The 21,458-nt window shown below is 42.5% G+C and overlaps 2 protein-coding genes across 6 annotated transcripts in view; both read right to left on the bottom strand.

Moving 5' to 3' along the window:
- Positions 1 to 11,969, bottom strand: part of ZNF197 (zinc finger protein 197) — a 49,151-nt gene extending 37,182 nt beyond the window's left edge. For 2 of the 5 annotated variants that reach the window (XM_077857526.1, XM_077857520.1), the window contains exon 1: positions 11,850 to 11,969. The gene's annotated coding sequence lies outside the window, so the exon portion shown is untranslated. Of the gene's footprint in view, positions 1 to 6,115; positions 6,246 to 11,849 lie in introns of those variants that run through there. The other 3 variants (XM_077857525.1, XM_077857523.1, XM_077857524.1) reach the window with 2 other exon arrangements.
- On the bottom strand, positions 1,079 to 11,978 carry ZNF660 (zinc finger protein 660). Its single transcript, XM_077857532.1, has 2 exons — positions 11,850 to 11,978; positions 1,079 to 6,643 (listed from the first exon to the last, which is right to left on the bottom strand). The coding sequence occupies exon 2, from the start codon at positions 6,462 to 6,464 to the stop codon at positions 5,469 to 5,471; it is 996 nt and encodes a 331-aa protein (XP_077713658.1). The 5' UTR covers positions 6,465 to 6,643; positions 11,850 to 11,978; the 3' UTR covers positions 1,079 to 5,468.
- Between the last annotated feature and the right edge of the window lie 9,480 nt (positions 11,979 to 21,458).

Consider the following 21,458-nt stretch of genomic DNA (forward strand, 5'->3'; position numbering starts at 1 on the left):
CACTTACCTTTCTGACTTCCACCTCCTATTTACTTTAGGCTCTGTGTGTTTACTTCACCTTCTCAAAAGCCCTTGAAAAGAATGTTTAAATTTAATCCAGAATTTCTAGGTTGTTTTGCAGCCAAAGGGCTTTATAATTATCTAGTTTGCCTTACTGTTCTTTTATGCCTTTTAAGGACATTAATCTCTGCTCAATTTTGTGGTAAAACAGACTGCAAATGTGACAGCATTTTGTTTCATACTCCATAAACTGGTTGCTAATTTGTCATGGTTATACAAACTTTGATATATGTCTTAATAATTTTGTAATTTATAGGTTCTTCTGAGGGAAAAATGGACTATCATCACAGTAGTGAGGTAAAGAGTCAAGGCTCCTAATGAAAAATTTTCAATTCCCACTGCAAAAGTGTTGTTTTATATAGACTCCTGGACCTTGGCCCACATTTGGCGGGCCTTGGAAATTGATCTGTGTGTGTGCTTTTACCTCCTGTGGTTCCCAAATTTGGAATCCACTGGCCTTAGTTTCAGAGACTGGTTATAGCTTTTGCATGTCTACAATCCCTGTGGTCAAACTGTACCATGTACATTTAAATGGTCAGTGGGAAGAGTGGGAACTAGTCAGGTCCTTATCTATGATGCCCAGAAAGGAGTCTGCTATCTCCTTTTTTTTTTTTTTTTTTTTTTTGCTATCTCCTTTATACCACTTTATACCACTCACAAACATACTTTCTGGAGCAGAAACAGACTTCAGGGAACATGGCTGGTTTTATATAGCCATCTGAGGTCTACGGAATGGTAAAGATTTGAAACACAGATGGGCCCAGAGAAAGGGACTCGGATAATAATCGGCTAAACAATTCCTCTAAGGAAATTATAGGACACTTTCTGTTGGCTAGGGAGCTCTGATTTATGTAGTAGGAGTATGAAAAGAACAAGCTTTGTGTTGCGTTTAAATCAGAAACAAGCAAAATCACATCATTCCAAAAACAGCTGCTTAAAGAAAAGCAAACTGAACTGTTTTCTTCCCACTCTGAACAAAGGAAACAAGATAAAAAAATTCAGTGGTATTTATAACAAGTGAATGACAACAGAATTTATTGGAGGAATTATAACTATGTCCTGCAAAAACAGTTTTATAACATCAGAGGTGATTAAAGACAATCAGTTTCAGAAAACAATCTAACAACACGAGCATACTATTTTATTTATTTATATTAAATGGAAAAATTAAAAAAAAGAAATCTGTCACTGAGGATACCGAACTAAAATAAAATTTAGTCTTATAGGATTTAAATGCAACAGAATTATTCAGCTATTTAAGCCCCTTTTTGGTTTGATTTTCTTCTCAGTTCCAAGTAAGACCTAATACAGTACACACCACCAATAAAATATTATATCTCTAAACCTAAGGAGAAACTCTTCTCTCTATGCAGATTCTTTGTCTTTCATATTTCTCTTCAATCAAAGCTATAAAAAATGAGATTTTATTTCACACTTTCTCAACTAAAAGGATACATATATATTCCTATTCCACACAAGAGCAATTCTACACAACCAGGATGTCTGTGGCTAAAAAATATCACCTCTTCATATTCCTCAAGAATATTCAGGGTACTAAAAACATAAATGAATAAGTGTAAGTGCACAAGAAGCCAGTAGATAACATAAAAAGGGATAGGCACTACACAGTAGTCTAGCAATGGGTTTTTGATGGAAAATAGGGGAAAATGGAAATAAACTCAGGTAAATGGGTTGAGGGAGACCAAAACTAACAAATGAGTGGCCGCAGAGGAGGCACTGGTTTCCATTAGCACAGGTAACTGGAAAAAACACAGAGACATCCTGAGTGCAGAGTGTGTCATGAAAAAGCCTGAAAGTATGATAAGAACTACATAATTCAAGTCTGACTGAAGTAAACAGCTGGTAGTCTTGAAAGTGTCCCTGGAGGAAGGTGGATGATCAGTTCACATTATACTACGGAATATTTATCTGAAAGGGTATGAGGACCACTTATCAGCATTTACCTGTGCAGCTTGAGAAAAGTATCAGCTTAGAAAACGGGTGAGCGTCTATTATCTTACCTTGCCTGGGGTAAGATAAGTGAAGATCTGTATTCAGATTTCTGGGTTTGAAATGGCACAGCATCCTTCCAGAAGGTATTTACTTTTGAAGATCACAAAAGTCTTTTAAGATGAAAAAGAGAGCCTATTTGAAGGAAGAATCTCAGGCACTATGACACAGTGATAGGAAATTGTTTTGGTTAGAGAATACCTACTCAGTAATATAGGAAGCATCAACAACTCTGCTCAGTAATAATAAATGCTCAAAATACAACCTCTGACAGGTATAAAGAAGCCAACTGACTGTTTTCTTAGTTTCGGCCACCAGTAGACATCAGTCATGGAGTTTCTACATAGGTAATCAGCAGGTGAGGATGGCTGGCATAACAAAAGGCATGGGATGCTAATTACAAATGCCTCCCTTAATTTTAGAAGGACATGTGACAAGAGGAAAATGATGGAAGGACCCTTAGTGTTATAGTAGTGTAACCCACTGCCATATGTGGGTTATTCTACCCTTGTGTCCACATAGACTCTTAGGGAAGTGCCTATTCAACAGTGATATAACAGTCCTATCCCTGAATCCAGCAACCTTCTTTTGAATAACCACACAAACAAAGATGGACTATTACATCACAAAATTCCATGTACCAATCCTATAAAAATAGGACGAAACCAAACAATCTCTTTTCACACTATACCCTTTACAACCTTCTGCTTCCTTGTCTCCAGTAACAGCAAGGAAGAAATATATAATCCTTAAAACTAAATTACAAGGTGCAGGGACAAGCCATAAATCAAACTTAGGGAAGACAGATAGCATCTTCCTTATGAAACCATGATCAAATAATTATTTAGATACAATGTCCTTTCACAGAGGTGTCTACTCAGGAGAATCACAACTGGTCTCCTGCTCACATATAGAACCATCACGGTGGGCAGAGGCACTGTGGTATAATGAAGAAAGCACAGACTTAAACCTCAGATCTGAGTTCAAATCCTGACTCCAATCACTAAGTAGCCAGTCACCTAACCCCAAGACACAATTATCTTGTACAAATGTTATAAGAATTGAATGGGATAACAATAATCCTTATATGCATAAAACAAATGACATTAGGCTTAGGAATTCACCATATACAAAGAAAGAGGGGCAACTCCATTTAAAAATGGGCAGATTCTTTCTAAGTGTTCCCAGGTGGATTTTGAGCCAAGGACTTAGAAGTTTAAAATACTGGTTTAAGGCCTTCTCAAAGGGCTGGACTTAAAGACATGCAGAGAAAGCTAGTAAGCACCTGTAGTACTGACTGCACAGCATCCCTCCCTTCTCTTAAGAAAGGTTTTTATAGATGATAAAAGGGAGAAAGACTCAGCATTTCCTCACTTCCTGACCAACCTTGACAAGTTGGTGAGAGGTAGATCTGGGATCAGAACACCTATCTCTGATTCCAAAGTCTGCACCTTTAGCTACTAAACTATACATAACATGAGAAGGCAGAGTCTTCCCCTAGTTTTAGATTATGCTCATTGCATCTTTACAGTTTTGAACCTGCAATTGTTTCAATTTCATAAGGGGACATTTTTTTCTGGTTTTGTAGACATATACCTAAAAAATAAAGCCTCTATTATCTGTACATCCTTCTACAACTGTGGAGAGGAGAATGTAGTAAATTTTTGCTGTTCTTTTAACCTAACAGCTGACAACTATACAGCCAGCTTATTTTAAAACTGCAAAGACCAATGACTAGTGTTTATTATTTAACAAACAGTAAACAGGCTCTAAAAGGAACTGATTTGCTCATGGTTCCACTGCTACCAAGTACCAGTATTAGGGTGGAATCCCATGAGTTTAGGGTCCATATTCTCCATGCCTTTCATAACACTGTCAAGTGAAAATGAACATGTTCTGGTTGCACTTAAAAAATACTGTACTATTTTTAACTCTTTGAGGAACTTCCACAGTTTTCCAGAGTGGCTGCACCATTTCACATTCCCACCAACAGTGTAAGAGGGTTCCCTTTTCTCTGCATCCTCTCCAACATTTGTGGTTTCCTGCCTTATTAATTTTCCCCATTCTCACTGGTGTGAGGTGGTATCTCATTGTGGTTTTGATTTGTATTTCCCTGATGGCAAGTGATGCACAGCATTTTCTCACGTGCGTGCTGGCCATGTCTATGTCTTCCTCTCTGAGATTTCTGTTCATGTCTTTTGCCCATTTCATGATTGGATTGTTTCTTTGGTGTTGAGTTTAATAAGTTCTTTATAGATCTTGGAAAAGAGTTAAAAATAGACCTGCCCTATGACCCAGCAATTGCACTGCTGGGGATTTACCCCAAAGATACAGATGCAATGAAACGCCAGGACACCTGCACCCCGATGTTTCTAGCAGCAATGTCCACAATAGCCAAACTGTGGAAGGAGCCTTGGTGTTCATCGAAAGATGAATGGATAAAGAAGACGTGGTTTATGTATACAATGGAATATTACTCAGCCATTAGAAATGACAAATACCGCCATTTGCTTCAATGTGCATGGAACTGGAGGGTATTATGCTGAATGAAGTAAGTCAATCGGAGAAGGAGAAACATTATATGGTCTCATTCATTTGGGGAATATAAATAATAGTGAAAGGGAATAGAAGGGAAGGGAGAAGAAATGGGTAGGAAATATCAGAAAGGGAGAAAGAACATGAAGACTCCTAACTCTGGGAACAAACTAGGGGTAGTGGAAGGGGAGGAGGGCGGGGGGTGGGGGTGAATGGGTGACGGGCACTGAAGGGGGGCACTTGATGGGATGAGCACTGGGTGTTATTCTGTATGTTGGCAAATTGAACACCAATAAAAAATAAATTTATTACTAAAAAAAATAAATAAAAAATAAAAAATAAAAAAAATACTATACTTCTTTCCTGAATATAAAAGTAGTATGTTCTCATTGTAGAAAATCTAAAATGCATAGAAAAGTATAAAGAAGAAAATAGAAATAGCCTATAATTCTATCACCCAATGATAATCACTGTCAATGTTTTGGTTTGGTATTATTTCATAACCATTTCTCTACTATATGTAAATGCTTTTCAAATATTTGGATCGAACTTGTTTTTTCTCTATCTTCTGTTTTATACAAATTTTTCCCCCATGGCATTAAATATTCTTTAAAGATGTTTATATAATGGCTGCAAAACCATCAAGTAGATAGACTATCATTCATTTAAACCACGTCCTATTGAAAATCTAGTTCTCTTCCTTGTTATATATGATGCTGGCATGAATATCCCTCTGTTAATCTTTGTCTGTTTCTGGTTACTTTCCCTGCATGGAGTCTTAAAAACTGAATTAAGTTGATAATAATGAAAAATTGCTTTTATAAAAAGTAGCAATTAGGACTACTACCAACAATATATTTTATTTATGAGATTTCTTTCTCCTCATTATGTTTTCTCTGGTGTTGAATAAGCTGCGAGCTGTAACGATAGGCTTTCCCACACTCACTACATTTATAGGGTTTCTCCTTAGTATGGGTTCTCAAATGTAGAATAACTTGAGAAGTCTGCCTGAAGGTTTTTCCACATTCGTTACATTTATAGGGTTTCTCTCCAGTGTGAACTCTCTGATGATCAATAAGGTTTCGATTAGAAGTAAAAGCTTTCCCACATTCATTACATTTGTAAGGTTTCTCTCTACGGTGAAGTCTCTGATGTTCACTAAGGGTCTTCCTTAAAATGAAAGTTTTTCCACACTCATCACACTCGTAAGGCTTCTCCCCTGTGTGAATTCTCTGATGGTCTATAATCTTTGTATTAGAAACACATGTTTTCCCACACTCCTTACATTTGTAAACTTTTTTTCCTTTGTGCATTCTTTGATGTTGAGTAAGATTTGAACTACGGCTAAAGGCTTTCCCACATTCAATACAAGTGTAGGGCTTCTCCCCAGTGTGAACTCTATGATGTGAAATAAGACCTGAACTCCGACTAAAGGCTTTCCCACACTCCTTACATTCATACGTTTTTTCCCCACTATGGATTCCCTGGTGCCGAATGAGGTGTGACTTACCACTGAAAGATTTCCCACATTCACTGCATGTGTAGGGCTTCAGTCCAGTGTGGATTCTCCGATGAACAACAAGGTTGGAGCTATGACTGAAGGCTTTTCCACACTCCTTACACTTATAGGGTTTCTCTCCTGTGTGGATTCTCTCATGCACTGTAAGGTTTGCACTCTGACTAAAAGCTTTCCCACACTCAGTACATACATACTGTTTCTTTTCAGCCTGAATTCTCCTGCTTGTTATAGGATCCAAGCACTGACTACCATCTTTTTCAGATTCTTGCTCACTTACTTCTGTAAGTGTTTTATTGTCTTTAACTGTCTTATGTCTGAAATTTCTTGTCTTTCTCCTCATTTTCTCTTGCTTGAAACATCACAGTGGCCTGTTGAATCTTCTCTTTCTCTTCAGAGGAGCTTTTTAAATTTTGACTTCCTGGGAAATACCTCTGTGGAGTTCTCTTGAAAAGTGCAAGATTCTAATTTTTCAGGAATAATACTTTGCAATCAATACCTCCTCAGTTCCAGTTCCACCATCTGACAGAAGAAACAGAAATTGCAATATTACCTATTCTTTTTCCTGGAGGAAGGAGAATTATCCAAAGATAACAAGATGTAGTACATCACAGGGTCTCACATGGAAGAAGAAGTGTTCAAAGATGGCGGAACAGATCAAAAGCAAGATGAGAAAAATGAGGGTAGACCCCGAGACCAAGGTAAAGGCATAAGAGAGGAACCCAACAGATCCAGCATTAGGATAAGCAATGAATAATATAAAATCCATCCTGATTTCTTCCTGTCTCACATTCTACTCCCAGAATTGGAGCCATCAAACTCCCCACCTGGTTCCCAGAAAAAATGAACTGAAAGATCCTTAGTTCAGTAGCTCTTCTTCCTCTTAAAAAAAAAAAAAAAAAAAAAAAAAAAAAAGATTTAATTTATTTATTCATGAGAGACATACAGAGAGAGGCAGAGACATAGGAAGAGGGAGTAGAAATAGGCTCCATACAGACAGCCTGATGTAGGACTCGATCCTGGGACTCCGGCAAACACTCAACCACTGAGCCACCCAGGCATCCCTCAGTAGCTCTTCAAAAACAGTTTGGCTTTTAGTTCTTGCTGACCTATTCCCCTAATACCAATGATATAATGGCTGGCACAAAATAGATACTCAAGAACTATTTCATAGATCAGCAACTGGGATGGTCTTAGGGTACAAGAATTCATCTTTTGTTCAAAGTCCAGATACAAGGCCCCTGGCTACATCCCTGTTTTTAAGTTCTGTCTTAATAAAGGGGAACACTATTCTTGCAGTACCAGAACCTATTGGAGCCTAGTCACACCACAGCCTACTCTGTAGGGATTGCTCTGTAGCTGGATCCAGCCACATGCACTCATTCAGTCTGTCTGTTTCTCACCAAGCTATCACTCTGATAAGCTATCATTCAATCCACTGCAAATTTGAGAGTCTGAGTTGGGGAACAGGGCTAGCTAAAGCATGGCAGGGGAAACTCTGATAAGACTGTGCATGGTATAATGTAAGTATCTAACATTGGCAAAAGGGTGAAAGGAGGAGGCAGTGCAATCAAAAGGGGCAAATACATGAAACCCATGACAGGAACGAGCATGAACTGCCTAGTGGGTTTAACATGAAACTCTGGACACACTGGTAACCCTAGGATATCTCAAATCTGGAGGGGACTGGAATCATAAAGGAAACAGAAAGATGACCCCATGATACTAACACATAATTAATGTTCCTTTTACCATGTTCCTCTTCAAATTTGTCCATATGTATAGTTATACAATTACAAATATACAGTAGATATAATTTTGCATTCTATCTCTTTAAATTTCATATGTAACTTTCCACGTTAGTTTTTTATCATCATAAGATCATTTTATGAAAATAAAATATACTACCAGTTGAATTCATTATAATTTACCTACAATTTTGCTAGTGTTAGACATTTCTGTTGCTCCCTGAGGTTTAACCACTTCAATTGTCACTTTGGATAAAGTTTTCTTCCAATTGAAATATGTTCCTAGAATAAAAGTTCCACAAAGGAGTTATTGGATCAGAAGGAATGAAATTGTTTTGCAATGCTGCCTATTGCTTTTCAAAAAAGTCTGACCAGTTTCCATGGTCTCATAGCTTTTTCATAGGCTGAGTCACACTCTCTAAAGGAGAAGCATGTCCAGTGGTTCAGTGCTCAAGATCAGCAAGAAAGGAAGAGAACTTCCAATTGAGATTAGAATTCATATTTCAGGAATATAGGTGCCACTGATGCCATACAGGGACACATATATACAAATCTGTGCTCAAGATATAAACGCAGAGAAAATGGTGGTTGAAGGGTGGATTCTTGCCAGGATACTGAACACATCCAGCTGTTGTTACCTTTCCTAATCAATAAGGAGGAAACTCAGTGAGAAGCCAGGTGCCTGCAGAGCAGGGTGGGACAGAAAGTGAAGCCATTTCCAATGTTCTCTCCGGGAAAGTTGATGGTTCTTTCTGAATTTCTTTTCCATTTGCAATCTTCTCTAAAACTCTTTTTTTCATACATGTCTTAAAGTAGTAGTTACTGAGCATTCTACTCTGTACACATCTCTGTTTTGGATCTAACACAGGGAAAATTTTAAAAAGCATTATTGCGGAAAGGTAGAAAATAACTGTGGATGAATGAATGGATGGATGAAAAGGCGGGTAAGTTTATATATTTACTGTTATAGAGGCCTCTCATTTTGCTAGCAAATTGTCTTCTGCCAACTTGCATTATTTTTTAATTCTTTTTATAGTATTTTTTATGAAAAGTTGGGAAATGACTTCCCAACTTGAGAATGGATCTTCATAATTATGAGAACAAGACATAATAAGGATTCAGAATGAGATAATGCCTTGAAGCCAGCCCCAGCTTGTCTCATTTCTAGGCATGACTGATCTGAAGCTTCCCAGTTAGCTATTGTAGTAACTATTCTACTGTCAAAGGCTGCTGTGGAAAAGATTAGTCTCGTGGCTTTCAAGAAAGAGGTGTTCATGGAAAATATTAATAGCTAGGTATTTACATGGCTCTGTCACAAAGAAATAAATACCATTATTGAATGTAAATAAAAAAAATACTATATGCTGGCAAACCAAACTTCAATTAAAAAATACTAAAAATAAAGGATTGTTATATACTGAATGTGTCCCCCTCATCCCTAATTTACGTGTTGAAGCTCTAATGTCTAATGTAACTATATTTGAAGATGTGACCTTTAAGGAGGTAAATTAAGGTTAAATGAGATCATGAGGGTGGAGCTTTGACCTGACAAGATTAGTGTGTCCTTATAAGAAGACATAGGAGAGCCTTTTTTTTTTTTTTTGAGAGCTCATTTTTGCTTCCATTTCTGCCTCTCCTCCTCCCAATAAACTGAGGATAGCCATTTGAGCACACAACAAGAAGGTGGCCATTTATAAGCCAGGAAGAGAGTCCTCACCAGAAACTGAATCAGGTGGTCACCTTGATCTTGGACTTCTAGGCTCCAGAACTGTGAGAAAAGAAATGTCTGTTGTTTACACTGCCTGTCTGTGGGATTTTATTATGGCAGCCTGAGCACACTAATACAAGCATGAAGTATTGCATCTACCTTTAAGGAGCTTACAGTGGAGTAAATGGTGAAAAATGAAGAAGCCAAATTAAGATTTATAAAGTACCCAATCAACAGGTGAAGGGTAAGAGGGAAGGGGACATTTACTGAATTGAATCCCTTTGGGGAAAGGTACTTTAAGAACGCACACCTTTGGATGAGCCCCAGAAGATGAAATTATTTCCTCCAAAAGAAGCTTGTGGAAAGGCAGAAAAAAAAAAAAAAGATTGCACAGGGCCAGTGTACTCAGAAATAAGTGTGAGATTACAGTATCACATAGCTTCATGATGGTGGGGATTTTGTCCATTTTCTTCACCTTTGTCTTCCCAGCAACTAGCACAGTCCCGGCATTCAGTAGGAATCAAAAAAATTTTTGTTTGAATGAACAAATGAAGGAATGAAAGAAGTTGCCTGAAGTTATAGGAGTCAGAACACTGAAATTATGGGGCATATATGGATATAATTTAATGGTCAATGGGAAATAAGTATTTACCATCATCGTTTTCTTTTTTTTTTTAATTTTTATTTATTTATGATAGTCATCAGAGAGAGAGAGAGAGGCAGAGACACAGGCAGAGGGAGAAGCAGGCTCCATGCACCGGGAGCCTGATGTGGGATTCGATCCCGGGTCTCCAGGATTGCGCCCTGGGCCAAAGGCAGGCGCCAAACCGCTGCGCCACCCAGGGATCCCGTCATCATCGTTTTCTTTCCCCAGTCTACATTCTTTTTTCTACCTTGCTGTTCTCCTGTCTCACTCTCACTTGTCAATAACACAGTTTTTTGAGCATTGCTATTCATATCCCCTAGTTCTCAAACTTCCCTCCACACCCCAGCACATTAATAATTCTCTCAGCTTCACGGAGTAGAAAACAGGACAGAGGCAGCTGGTTATCCCACGAGTTGCAAACTGAAGAAAACAGAATCAAGAGATGCCACCTAGGAGTAGAGCGTTCATATATCTCAGATGTCCCAGAACAGAGCTGGCTTATACCTGCTATTCTAGCATGATTATAAATCAGTGGCCTCCTGAACTCACAAAAATATCCCAGTTTGGACAATAAATTTCACATCATCCTTCCTAGACATGGCATGAGGAAAAGAACGCTTTAGGGTATAACATTGTATGTCAACTATACTTGAATTAAACATGTTTCTTTAAAAAAGAATGCTTTAGGAAGATTAGCCCAGATGGAATAGAACTGCAAGAAAGAATGGAGGAAGGGAAATGAGTGGGGAGACTTTAGGAATGCAGTATTCATGACCCCTCTACTGAGGGTCTGCCACTTTCTAGGTGCCCAATAAATGTTTGTTGAACGAATGAATAAATGAATGTGATAGTGAGACCCTAGTCCAGGATAATGATAGGAAAGAGAAGGATGAAATCTAGCTATTTCCAGGAAAGCATATACTTATATCAGACTGGATACAGAGGATGACTAAAAGAAAGAATTCAAAGTTACCAGATCCAGGTCTGAATATCAACAATGGTCATGTCACTAAGGAAGATGAAGAACAGGAAAACACTTTAGATGAGAAGAGGAAGAATATGTCAAGAATGCAAATTTGAGAGTAAGACAGAGGGGACAAAGGAAGTCATGCAAATGTATAAGCTCACTGACATAGAGATTTTGGCTAGAAAAGCAGGAAGGGAGAAAGAGAAATGCACAAGGATGTGCCAAAAGGAAGCCCAATGTGGTTCTGGGGACCTGAGAAAGAAACAAGACTTATCAGAAGACCAGGGAGGGCTGGTCTAAGGAGAGGTTGGTCAAAAGAAAAACTACTTGTCCTCTGTCTGACTGAATGGGAAATTCCCTCAGAAAGAATTCCCAGGCACTGATATGTGTGCAGGGAGGCGAACTCTTGGCTAGAGAACTAGGAGGAGGGACAGATGAGACCACAGGGCCAGAAGGACACCAGGGGTATCCAAGCAACTGTGCATAAAAGCATAATCTCAGACAACTGGCAAATGAACCAATGAGGCTCCACAAATCTCCAACCTACAAATCCCTGAGACTGATGGGTGAGTGATCTTAGGACCATGTTCAGTGCAGGCTATGAGAAACTCACAAAGGGCAGGGTCATATTCCCAGAAAGAGAGAGAAAGTAGTTTTACCTTGGGAGGTCGTATTCCTCTAATTCACCATCATCACCTGCATGATCAAGTCTCTGTGAGCAGTGGTCACATGGTCCTTGGTTACTGATTAGCTGCAACGGATCGAGGACTAAGAGGGAATACCTGAAAAATTCCAGAGAGACTAATGAATGAAATATCAAAATTGAAAAGAAAAAAAAAATAAAAGAACTGGGAGAAAAAAATCAGGGGATAATTTGATCCCAGGAAGCAAAAAGCCTAAAACAAGCCTGACATCATAACAAAAGCAGACAGATTTGATCATACAGAAATTCCTGTACTTCAAAAAAAAAAAAAAAGCCACCGTAACAAATCTGTAATATGAACTAGAGTTGCCTTATACTAAAGTTAACTGGGTGTATGTCTGTGTCATTCTTCTTTCCAAGTACACATTAAGCTCTAAGCTCCCAAGAGCAAGGCCCATAGTATTCATATGTGGATTCCACAAAGTACTTAGCATAGAGAGGGTTCAGTAAATGTTATGATTTGAAATGTTAAACAAGTTCAAGATTCTATCTGGGTGTAGGGATGGTAAGAACTCCACGCTCCACACATGACCACTGCCATCTCTCCTCCACTTGTTCATCTCTTTCGTGCTTCATCTTGCCTGAACACCATGACAGTATATATTTAAAGTCTCAGCAGTGTTGTCTCAACAGGACTATCCAGGGACCCCAATTCTGAGACTGACCTAGTCTAACTACTCAGAGATTCCCAAAATGTCAGTGCTGGAAGGAATCATGCGGATTCCAAGTGACCTCTCTCAAAAGTAGTGATGAGGACATTGAAACTTAGAAGAAAGCTATGACTCAAGTCCAAGTCTCCTGCCATCCAAAGTTGAGTTCAACTATATTACTGTTCCTCCCACCCCCAAACTCTACTCCTCAAGGTCCCAGTTCTCTGCTTCTCTTCTCCTCAATAAAGAGCCATCCGGAAATGCTCCCTTGCAGTCATGGTCCTTTCCGCTAATGGGCAGGATTCCTGTCCCCAGATAACTCATTTCACACTATAGGTCTCTCACCTGCCCGGCACAGAAAGCCTCACTCCAAAGGGTCTGCCCAGCACAAGTCTTGCCTGATCTCTTTCTCGGGTTTGCTGAGGAAGTTCCTAATGGGGTGCTGAATCGCTGTAAACAGATAGAAATGATTGAGTTCTCCCAGAGCTCAACTCCAGGTGGACACTCAGAGTAGTGTCCCATCCATGGGTAACTCCCCTTCCTATAGAAGCGTGAGCAGTAAGGATGATCATTTCCATTCTGAAGATGAGGAAATGAAGCTACCAGACACTGAATTACTTGCCAAAGGTCGTATGGCTGGTGAGAAACAAGGCTTCTGTGGCTGAAGATCTACAGTGACCCCTTTTTACCTGTTGTTTGATCTATATAAAGTCTCCATACTCTTCTCTAACTGCAAAACGCATTCCCGCTGCTCTCCAGCCAGTCTGCAGCAGGAAGAGGAGACTTTGCTGAGTCAAGGATCTCCAGAGAGGAAGAACTAAGGCTTTAAAGGGACGAAAGTATTCTTGTTTGTTTTCAACGATTACCTAATTCTTAGGATGACTCGCCCTCCAAGTCTGTGTTTTGAAGCCCTCCAGACTTCCAGACTTGGCTTCTGGCTTTCCAAGCTTGTTCCGCTTCTTCCCTTCCAGAAAACACACAGCGGTAACCCCAGGACCTAGCACTTCGTGGTAGGTGCTCAACGAGTATCTGGTGGGCGGATGAGTAACCTCCTGCACAACTCTGTCCTCTCTGAGTCTTGTTTCCTCACCGGGAACGCAAGGGGCGCCACTGGCGATCCGGTGCACATCGGGGGTGAACTAGGGCTGCGGAATCCTCCAGTCTGGCTGGGGTCTGCACTGCTGTTCCTGGGGCGGCCTGCCGGGGCCGGGGCCGGGGCCGGGGCCGGGGCCGGGGCCACCACTGTGAGCCCCGTGAGGGCAGCTAGGCGGGTTGGAGACCGAGCCCAGACAAAGGGCCAGCGCCGACCGAGGGGGCCGAGGCCCGAGTCCCGGCCGCTGGCCCCCGCCCGCTCCCACCACGCGCACGGAGCCCGCGCACAGGGCTGGCGGCACCGGCTGCACACAGCGCTCGCCCGCGGCGCCCGGCCCACAGCTCGGGACGCGGCGCACACGGAACCACGTCACCGACGCCGCGCGAGCCCCCCTTGCTCCCCCCGCCCGCCCTTCTAGGCGTCTGGAGGTCCCGGCGTCTCTGTGCCCCGGAGGCGGAGTCGGCCAGCTCCGCGGGAGCTCCGGCCCCACCCCCCGCACAGCGCGCCCTAGCACTGGCCGGGAGGACGGAGGGAGGACGAGGGAGGACGGAGGAGGACGGAGGGAGGACGGGGGAGGACGGGGGAGGACGGGGGAGGACGGGGGAGGACGGGGGAGGACGAGGGAGGACGGAGGAGGACGGGGGGAGGACGGGGGAGGACGGGGGGAGGACGGGGGAGGACGGAGGAGGACGGGGGAGGACGGGGGGAGGACGGGGGGAGGACGGGGGGAGGACGGGGGAGGACGGAGGAGGACGGGGGAGGACGGGGGGAGGACGGAGGAGGACGGGGGGAGGACGGGGGAGGACGGGGGAGGACGGGGGAGGACGGGGGGAGGACGGAGGAGGACGGGGGGAGGACGGGGGAGGACGGGGGAGGACGGGGGAGGACGGGGGGAGGACGGAGGAGGACGGGGGGAGGACGGGGGAGGACGGAGGAGGACGGGGGAGGACGGGGGGAGGACGGAGGAGGACGGGGGGAGGACGGGGGAGGACGGGGGGAGGACGGGGGAGGACGGGGGAGGACGGAGGAGGACGGGGGAGGACGGGGGGAGGACGGAGGAGGACGGGGGGAGGACGGGGGAGGACGGAGGAGGACGGGGGGAGGACGGGGGGAGGACGGGGGGAGGACGGGGGGAGGACGGGGGAGGACGAAGGGAGGACGGAGGGACTCGGAGGGCTCGGCCGATGAGGTCGAGAGGGCTCTAGACACGGTGGAGCCTGCTTAGAGGCCGGGTTGGGTGGGGAGGGGAACCAGTCACGGCAGCGACCATGGGAGGCTCCCTGAAATCAGGTTCCCTACTCGGGAAAAGTCGTCTTTCCTTCCACAGCTCCCGCCCCTTCCAGCCTCAAAGCCAGAACCAGTCCCCATCTACCGCCGGCCTGAGGGCTACGCATTGGGCGCTTACCTGTCGCCGCTTCAGACGCCGCACAGGAGGTGGCGGAGAACCTGAACTCGCTGCCTCCTAAAGCTTTCTTTCAAGTCAGGGGATATAAAGACAAACAAAGGCATCTGGGGGAAGAGTATTCCCAACAGCGGGAACATCAGGAGCAAAGTCCTTGAGTCAGGAGGCGGGTATGCGGCACGTTTCGGACCTCGGAGACCACAGGGGCTTCGGATGTGTCAGGAATAACTTAGGACGGGTTTGGAACTGAGGACTGACAAGATCTCATCTTTTTTCTTTTCATATCACATGTCCAAACTTTATTAGCTATTGGATACAAAAGAAGCCAAGAAACTTGTTCTGCAAATTCTGTGAATTTCTTGCTCAGAGTCCCCGGTCATTCTGACAGAAACCTCAACATGAAAGCTTTACTCGATGACATGACATTTAAAAATTTTGTTTTGGCTGCTCTGTCCAGAACAGTCTAAAGGGTGAGAGTAGAATCAGGGAGATTGAGGCTATTGTAGTATTCCAGATGAGAAACAATTGTTGCTTGAATTACCTTAGAAATGATGGGGGTGATGAGAAACGGTTCTGCATATACAGTTGATCCTTGAGCAATGTAGGGGTTAGGGACACAGACCCTGACAATTAAAAAAATATCCACATATCCCCATTTTAAATCCCCCCAAACTTACAAAGCCTTACAGACAGCACAGTCAATTCATACTTTTGTATGTTACACGAATTATGGCTCCCCAGCCAGACTCTGACCCTGAGGTCAGCCCTATAAACACCACTGTGTTTGGAGACACTACTGCCCCTAAAGTTCACACCTCTGGGGCCACACCCTGTCAAAGACTCCTGACTTACAGCTGAGGGCCCAGGACCACTGCCTCCCCAGGCCTTTAGTGGGGTACATTCTTAAGTGTCTACTCCTAGCAGTCCTACTTCTATAGTCAACATAAAAAGAATCAGCTTCAACAGGAGGACCCCCTCATCTTCATCATGGGCTGTTCCTCTGGGCCATTGACTATGTTTTCTTTCAGATTTGAATTGGTTTTTTTTGGGAGGCAAATGCATGGCCCCAGGGAATAGCTTCCTTGAAAATTAGCCGATGTTCTCCATCTTCTTCCTAGGCTCCATCTTCCTTCTTCATGTGTGGGCCTTGTTAGATGGGAAATAGATATCTAGTCTTGACCTCTGGAATCATGGAGCCAACTGAATGCCCACAGATAGAGCATTCCATCCCTACTCCCTGCCCTGCAATTTTTCCTAAAGTTGAGAAACAGTTCTGCATTTCTGCAACCTATATGAATAGGTTAGAGGTTATAGTTCAATCACTGTGGTCACAGTCCTCACAGAGCAGTTGATGGAAGTATTCCTCTTCCGTTCTCCTCCAGACCTGGATGTGGTGGGACTCCTTCCGCCTAAGCTTGACTCTTCCCCTCTCCCTGTTTTCTACTCAGAACCCTCATTTCTTCTCCAGAACTAATCATAAAAGTTTGTTCCCGTTTCTCTGCATAATTCTCATGTGCCTGTGATCTGTAAACCAAATGCAGAAAAACACTGATTTGGAGGAAGGGTGACATGGGGGCTGGGCCTGTTTCAAATTTCCTATGGCCCACCTAACAGGGTAGAGAGAATAGCATACCTTGATGGCTAGAAGGACTGACACCTGCATCTGACAGTGTGTTTGGAGTCCAAAGATGCAACTCAATATAAATGTGTCCCAGGGGAGGTATAAATGGGGAGACTTATCCCTGTCTCTTGGAACTGATGATACTCAAAATCCTCTCTGACTTGGGGCAGGCTGAACATCCCTACTATATACCCAGAGTCCACACTCTACACATTTCACCTTGTCTAATGTAGTCATTTATGTTGTAACTTTTTGCTTTATTATCCCAGGCAAATAATAGACATAAATAACTGATATAAGGAACATGGCCTGGCTTTACAACTGCTGAGTTGGGGAAAACAAGGCAGGTTTTCATTTTAGGATATGACATATCCCTGAGAAACTCCTGACATTCTATTTTAAAAATCAGAGGGAATCACTCATTATATCTCCTCCTTTTCCCAACAATAGGGTACAAAATGGAGCTATATGCAGAGGGAACAAGCTAAGGTTAATTTCTATTACAAATATTAATAATTTGTGGTCTCAAATGTATGGGACTTAGACATTAACACTCCTGTCATAGCAATAAGACAAAAGCTGAAGAAGATGAAAAGAAACAATTCTTCAAAGATCCATCAGAGAACTGAGATCTCAGTGCAAACTGTCACCAAAAAATCTAGAGAGACAGGTGAATACAGAAGTATCAGAGCTTCAGAAGCACCTGTGTTTGCAGGAGCCAGAATCTGGGCTGCAAATTTATACTGTGAATGAAGAATCCCTGGAAGCTCTGTGAGCATGGGTGGAAAGTGAAAATCTCCAGGGGGGTATTTTGATGGAGGACTCTTCACTTCCATGATTACCTCCATTAGCCCTGTCCCCAACATTGTGAGGATGAAGGTAAAGGAAAAGTCCTTCTACTTCCAGCTGAAAAGAAGTGATGCAACCATTCTGGAACACACCCAGAGCCCTCTGTTCTCCTTAAGGAAGCCTTCCCTCAAGGGAAATTGTTGTAGCAGAGCAGTCACTTTGGATTTGACCACACCATAACTGGCCTGAGGAGAGGAAATCTCCACACCTAGATCCCTCCAGGTTTCTATGAGCATGAAGGAACCCAACTTCAGTTCCCTCTCCTATTCTCTTAACTAATGGAAACAAAGGTCTTGGAAGCACTTGTAAAAGGTCAAGTCCTAGGGACACATGCTCACTAAACCCTGAGACCTAATCATACAACTACACAACACTTCTCCTTCCTTACACACTTCTGCTGCATTAATGGGGACCTGATATCAAGATGCAATTTCAACTGAAGAACATCTGCTCTCAGATATTACTGAAGAAGAAGTATCAAGGAAAACCAAAACAAACAGGAGAGACAAACAACAAAAAAAAAAACTCTTTGAAAATACAAAGGACCTCAGAGAAATTTATAGCTTCAGGCACCTCAGGCTTGCAGCAAACAGTGAACATGGAAAAAACTTCCAGAACATAAAAAGCCACATTAATGGAAACATTATTATAAATTTATTAAGTGAGAGGAGACAAGATTCCAGAAAGGAGTAGGGGTCCTTGATTCATCTGGTCCCCCAAACTTAACCTAGATAACTTTCAAAACATCCTGAACACCTATGAATTCCTTTTTTAATAATAAATTTATTTTTTATTGGTGTTCAATTTGCCAACATACAGAATAACACCCAGTGCTCATCCCATCAGGTGCCCCCCTCAGTGCCCATCAACCATTCACCCCCACCCCCTGCCCTCCTCCCCTTCCACCACCCCTAGTTCATTTCCCAGAGTTAGGAGTCTTTATGTTCTGTCTCCCTTTCTGATATTTCCTACCCATTTCTTCTCCCTCCCCTTCTATTCCCTTTCACTATTATTTATATTCCCCAAATGAATGAGAACATATAATGTTTGTCCTTCTCCGATTGACTTATTTCACTCAGCATAATACCCTCCAGTTCCATCCATGTTGAAGCAAATACACATATGACTTCAACCTGAGTAAAGAGAGAACAGCTGGAATGCTACAGAGAGAAAAGCAATCTCTTCTGACAAGGTAGGAAGGCAGAGAAGAAAGGCGGGGGAGAAGGGGAGCTGCAGAAAGCCACTGCAGAAAAGTGGTACAGTGAGCAAATGGGAACTTTAGAAATATGCTCCTGAAAGAGACTTCCCTAACTTAAAAGGGCTCATCAGAGAAATAGAGCAGAATTGCAAGAGGGGCAGTGAAGCCTCAAAATTCCCAGAGACACAATAAGAATAGGGGTCCTCTGGAGAAAGCTCACAGCAAATTGTAGTCCAATCTGAGTAAAGAGCTGGAGCGCTACAGTCCTCCTGGGCATTTGAGAGAAGCAGGCTGGCACTAGTGCTCCCTTTACCCTAGAGCCTTACAATGGACAGAAGTGGCTGTCCTACATTCCCTTCGGGAGAGGTGGACCCCAGAAGCGTGGGTCCAGGAGTAAAGGGCCCTCCATCCCAAGGTGCCGAAGCAGAAAAAGCCAGAAATCCTCACTTCCCCTGAGACAGGCAGAACCAGACAGGGCACAGGACAGCAAGAACTCTACTTCCTCTGGGTGCCCTGCAAGCTGTGCAGATCAGTGCACCCACGCTAGCCCCCAGGAGCATCTAGGCCAGTGTGGACTGGGAGACTGCAATTAGGTACTTGCTGGGAGATCTTAGATCCTGAGCGGGAGATCTGGCCACTGCCATTTTTTTTCCTCTTTTCGCTTTTCAGCTGGTAGAGACAGGGCCTCTAGGGAACAAAGGCCTCATGGGATAAACAACTCATACAGAGCCCAGCACCAGGCAAGGGTTTTTCTTTATTCTGTCTCATTTTGTTTATACTGCTGGAAGTTAGTACCTTCTAATACACAACCAAAATACTCGCAGAACCAAGTAGAACACAATGTTGGTTCATTCTGTGAGACTATATTCTCTCTTCCCTGCCATTCTGCCCCCATCTTTTATCTTATTTATGTTTTTGTGGTCGATGTTGGGTTTTTATATAAGATTTGTCAGATTATATAAGTTTGGAATTGACCATCTTCTAAAATACAGAACAAAATACACCTAGATACAAGTGGATCATCCTCTAGGTCCCCTTAGGGAGAATACATTCTCTCACCAACACCACTTTCACACCAACACTACCAACACCGTCCATTTATTTTCTTCTTATTCTTTGCTTTCTGTTTTTCATTATTACTATCTGATTTAAAATTTGTTTTTCACATTAGCGGTCCTTTTGTTTTTTTTGTTCAGTTCTGCTTTTCCTTTGATTTTCTCATCACCTATTGGGAATCATCTAGAGTGTATTTTACATACGTCATCGTTGATTTTTTTCCTGTATATTTTTTTATTTGAGTTTAATTTGTCAACCTATATTATAACATCCAGTGCTCATCCCATCAAGTTCCCCCCTCAGAACATTCCTCAACATCTTAAAAGCCATCTAGAAAAAGCCCACAGCAAATATCATTCTCATTGGGGAAGCACTGGGAGCCTTTCCCCTAAGATCAGGAACAAGACAGGGATGTTCACTCTCACCACTGCTATTCAACATAGTACTAGAAGTCCTAGCCTCAGCAATCAGGCAACAAAAAGAAATAAAAGGCATTCAAATTGGCAAAGAAGAAGTCAAACTCTTCCTCTTCGCCAATTACATGATACTCTACATAGAAAACCCAAAGACTCCACCCCAAGATTGCTGGAACTCATACAGCAATTTGGCAGTGTGTCAAGATACAAAATCAATGCCCAGAAGTCAGTGACATTTCTATACACTAACAATGATACTGAAGAAAGAGAAATTAAGGTGTCAATCCCATTTACAATTTCACCCAAAAGCATAAGATACCTAGGAATAAACCTAACCAAAGAGGTAAAGGATCCATACCCTAAAAACTATAGAACACATATGAAAGAAATTGAGGAAGACACAAAAAGATGGGAAAATATTCCATGCTCATGGATTGGAAGAATTAATATTGTGAAAATGTCAATGTTACCCAGGGCAATTTACACGTTTAATGCAATCCCTATCAAAATACCATGGACTTTCTTCAGAGAGTTAGAACAAATTATTTTAAGATTTGTGTGGAATCAGAAAAGACCCCAAATAGGCAGGGGAATTTTAAAGAAGAAAACCATAGCTGAGGGCATCACAATGCCAGATTTCAGGTTGTACTACGAAGCTGTGGTCATCAAGAGAGTGTGGTGCACACTGTCTGTGCACACACACAGACACATATCAATGGAACAGAATAGAGAATCCAGAAGTGGACCCTCAACTTTATGGTCACTAATATTCGACAAAGCAGGAAAGACTATCCAATGGAAAAAAGTCTCTTCAATAAATGGTGCTGGGAAAATTGGACATCCGCATGCAGAAGAATGAAACTAGACCACTCTCTTGCACCATACACAAAGATAAACTCAAAATGGATGAAAGATCTAAATGTGAGACAAGATTGCATCAAAATCCTAGAGGAGAACACAGGCAACACCCTTTTTGAACTTGGCCACAGTAACTTCTTGCAGGATACACCGATGAAGGCAAGAGAAACAAAAGCAAAAATGAACTATTGTGATTTCATCAAGATAGGAAGCTTTTGCACAGCAAAGGATACAGTCAACAAATCTAAAAGACAACCTGCAGAATGGGAGAAGATATTTGCAAATGACGTATCAGATAAAGGGCTAGTTTCCAAGATCTATAAAGAACTTGTTAAACTCAACACCAAAGAAGGAAACAATCCAATCATGAAATGGGCAAAAGACATGAACAGAAATCTCACAGAGGAAGACATAGACATGGC

The sequence above is a fragment of the Canis aureus genome, chromosome 19 (assembly GCF_053574225.1).
Source record: "Canis aureus isolate CA01 chromosome 19, VMU_Caureus_v.1.0, whole genome shotgun sequence".
Lineage (NCBI taxonomy): Eukaryota > Metazoa > Chordata > Mammalia > Carnivora > Canidae > Canis > Canis aureus.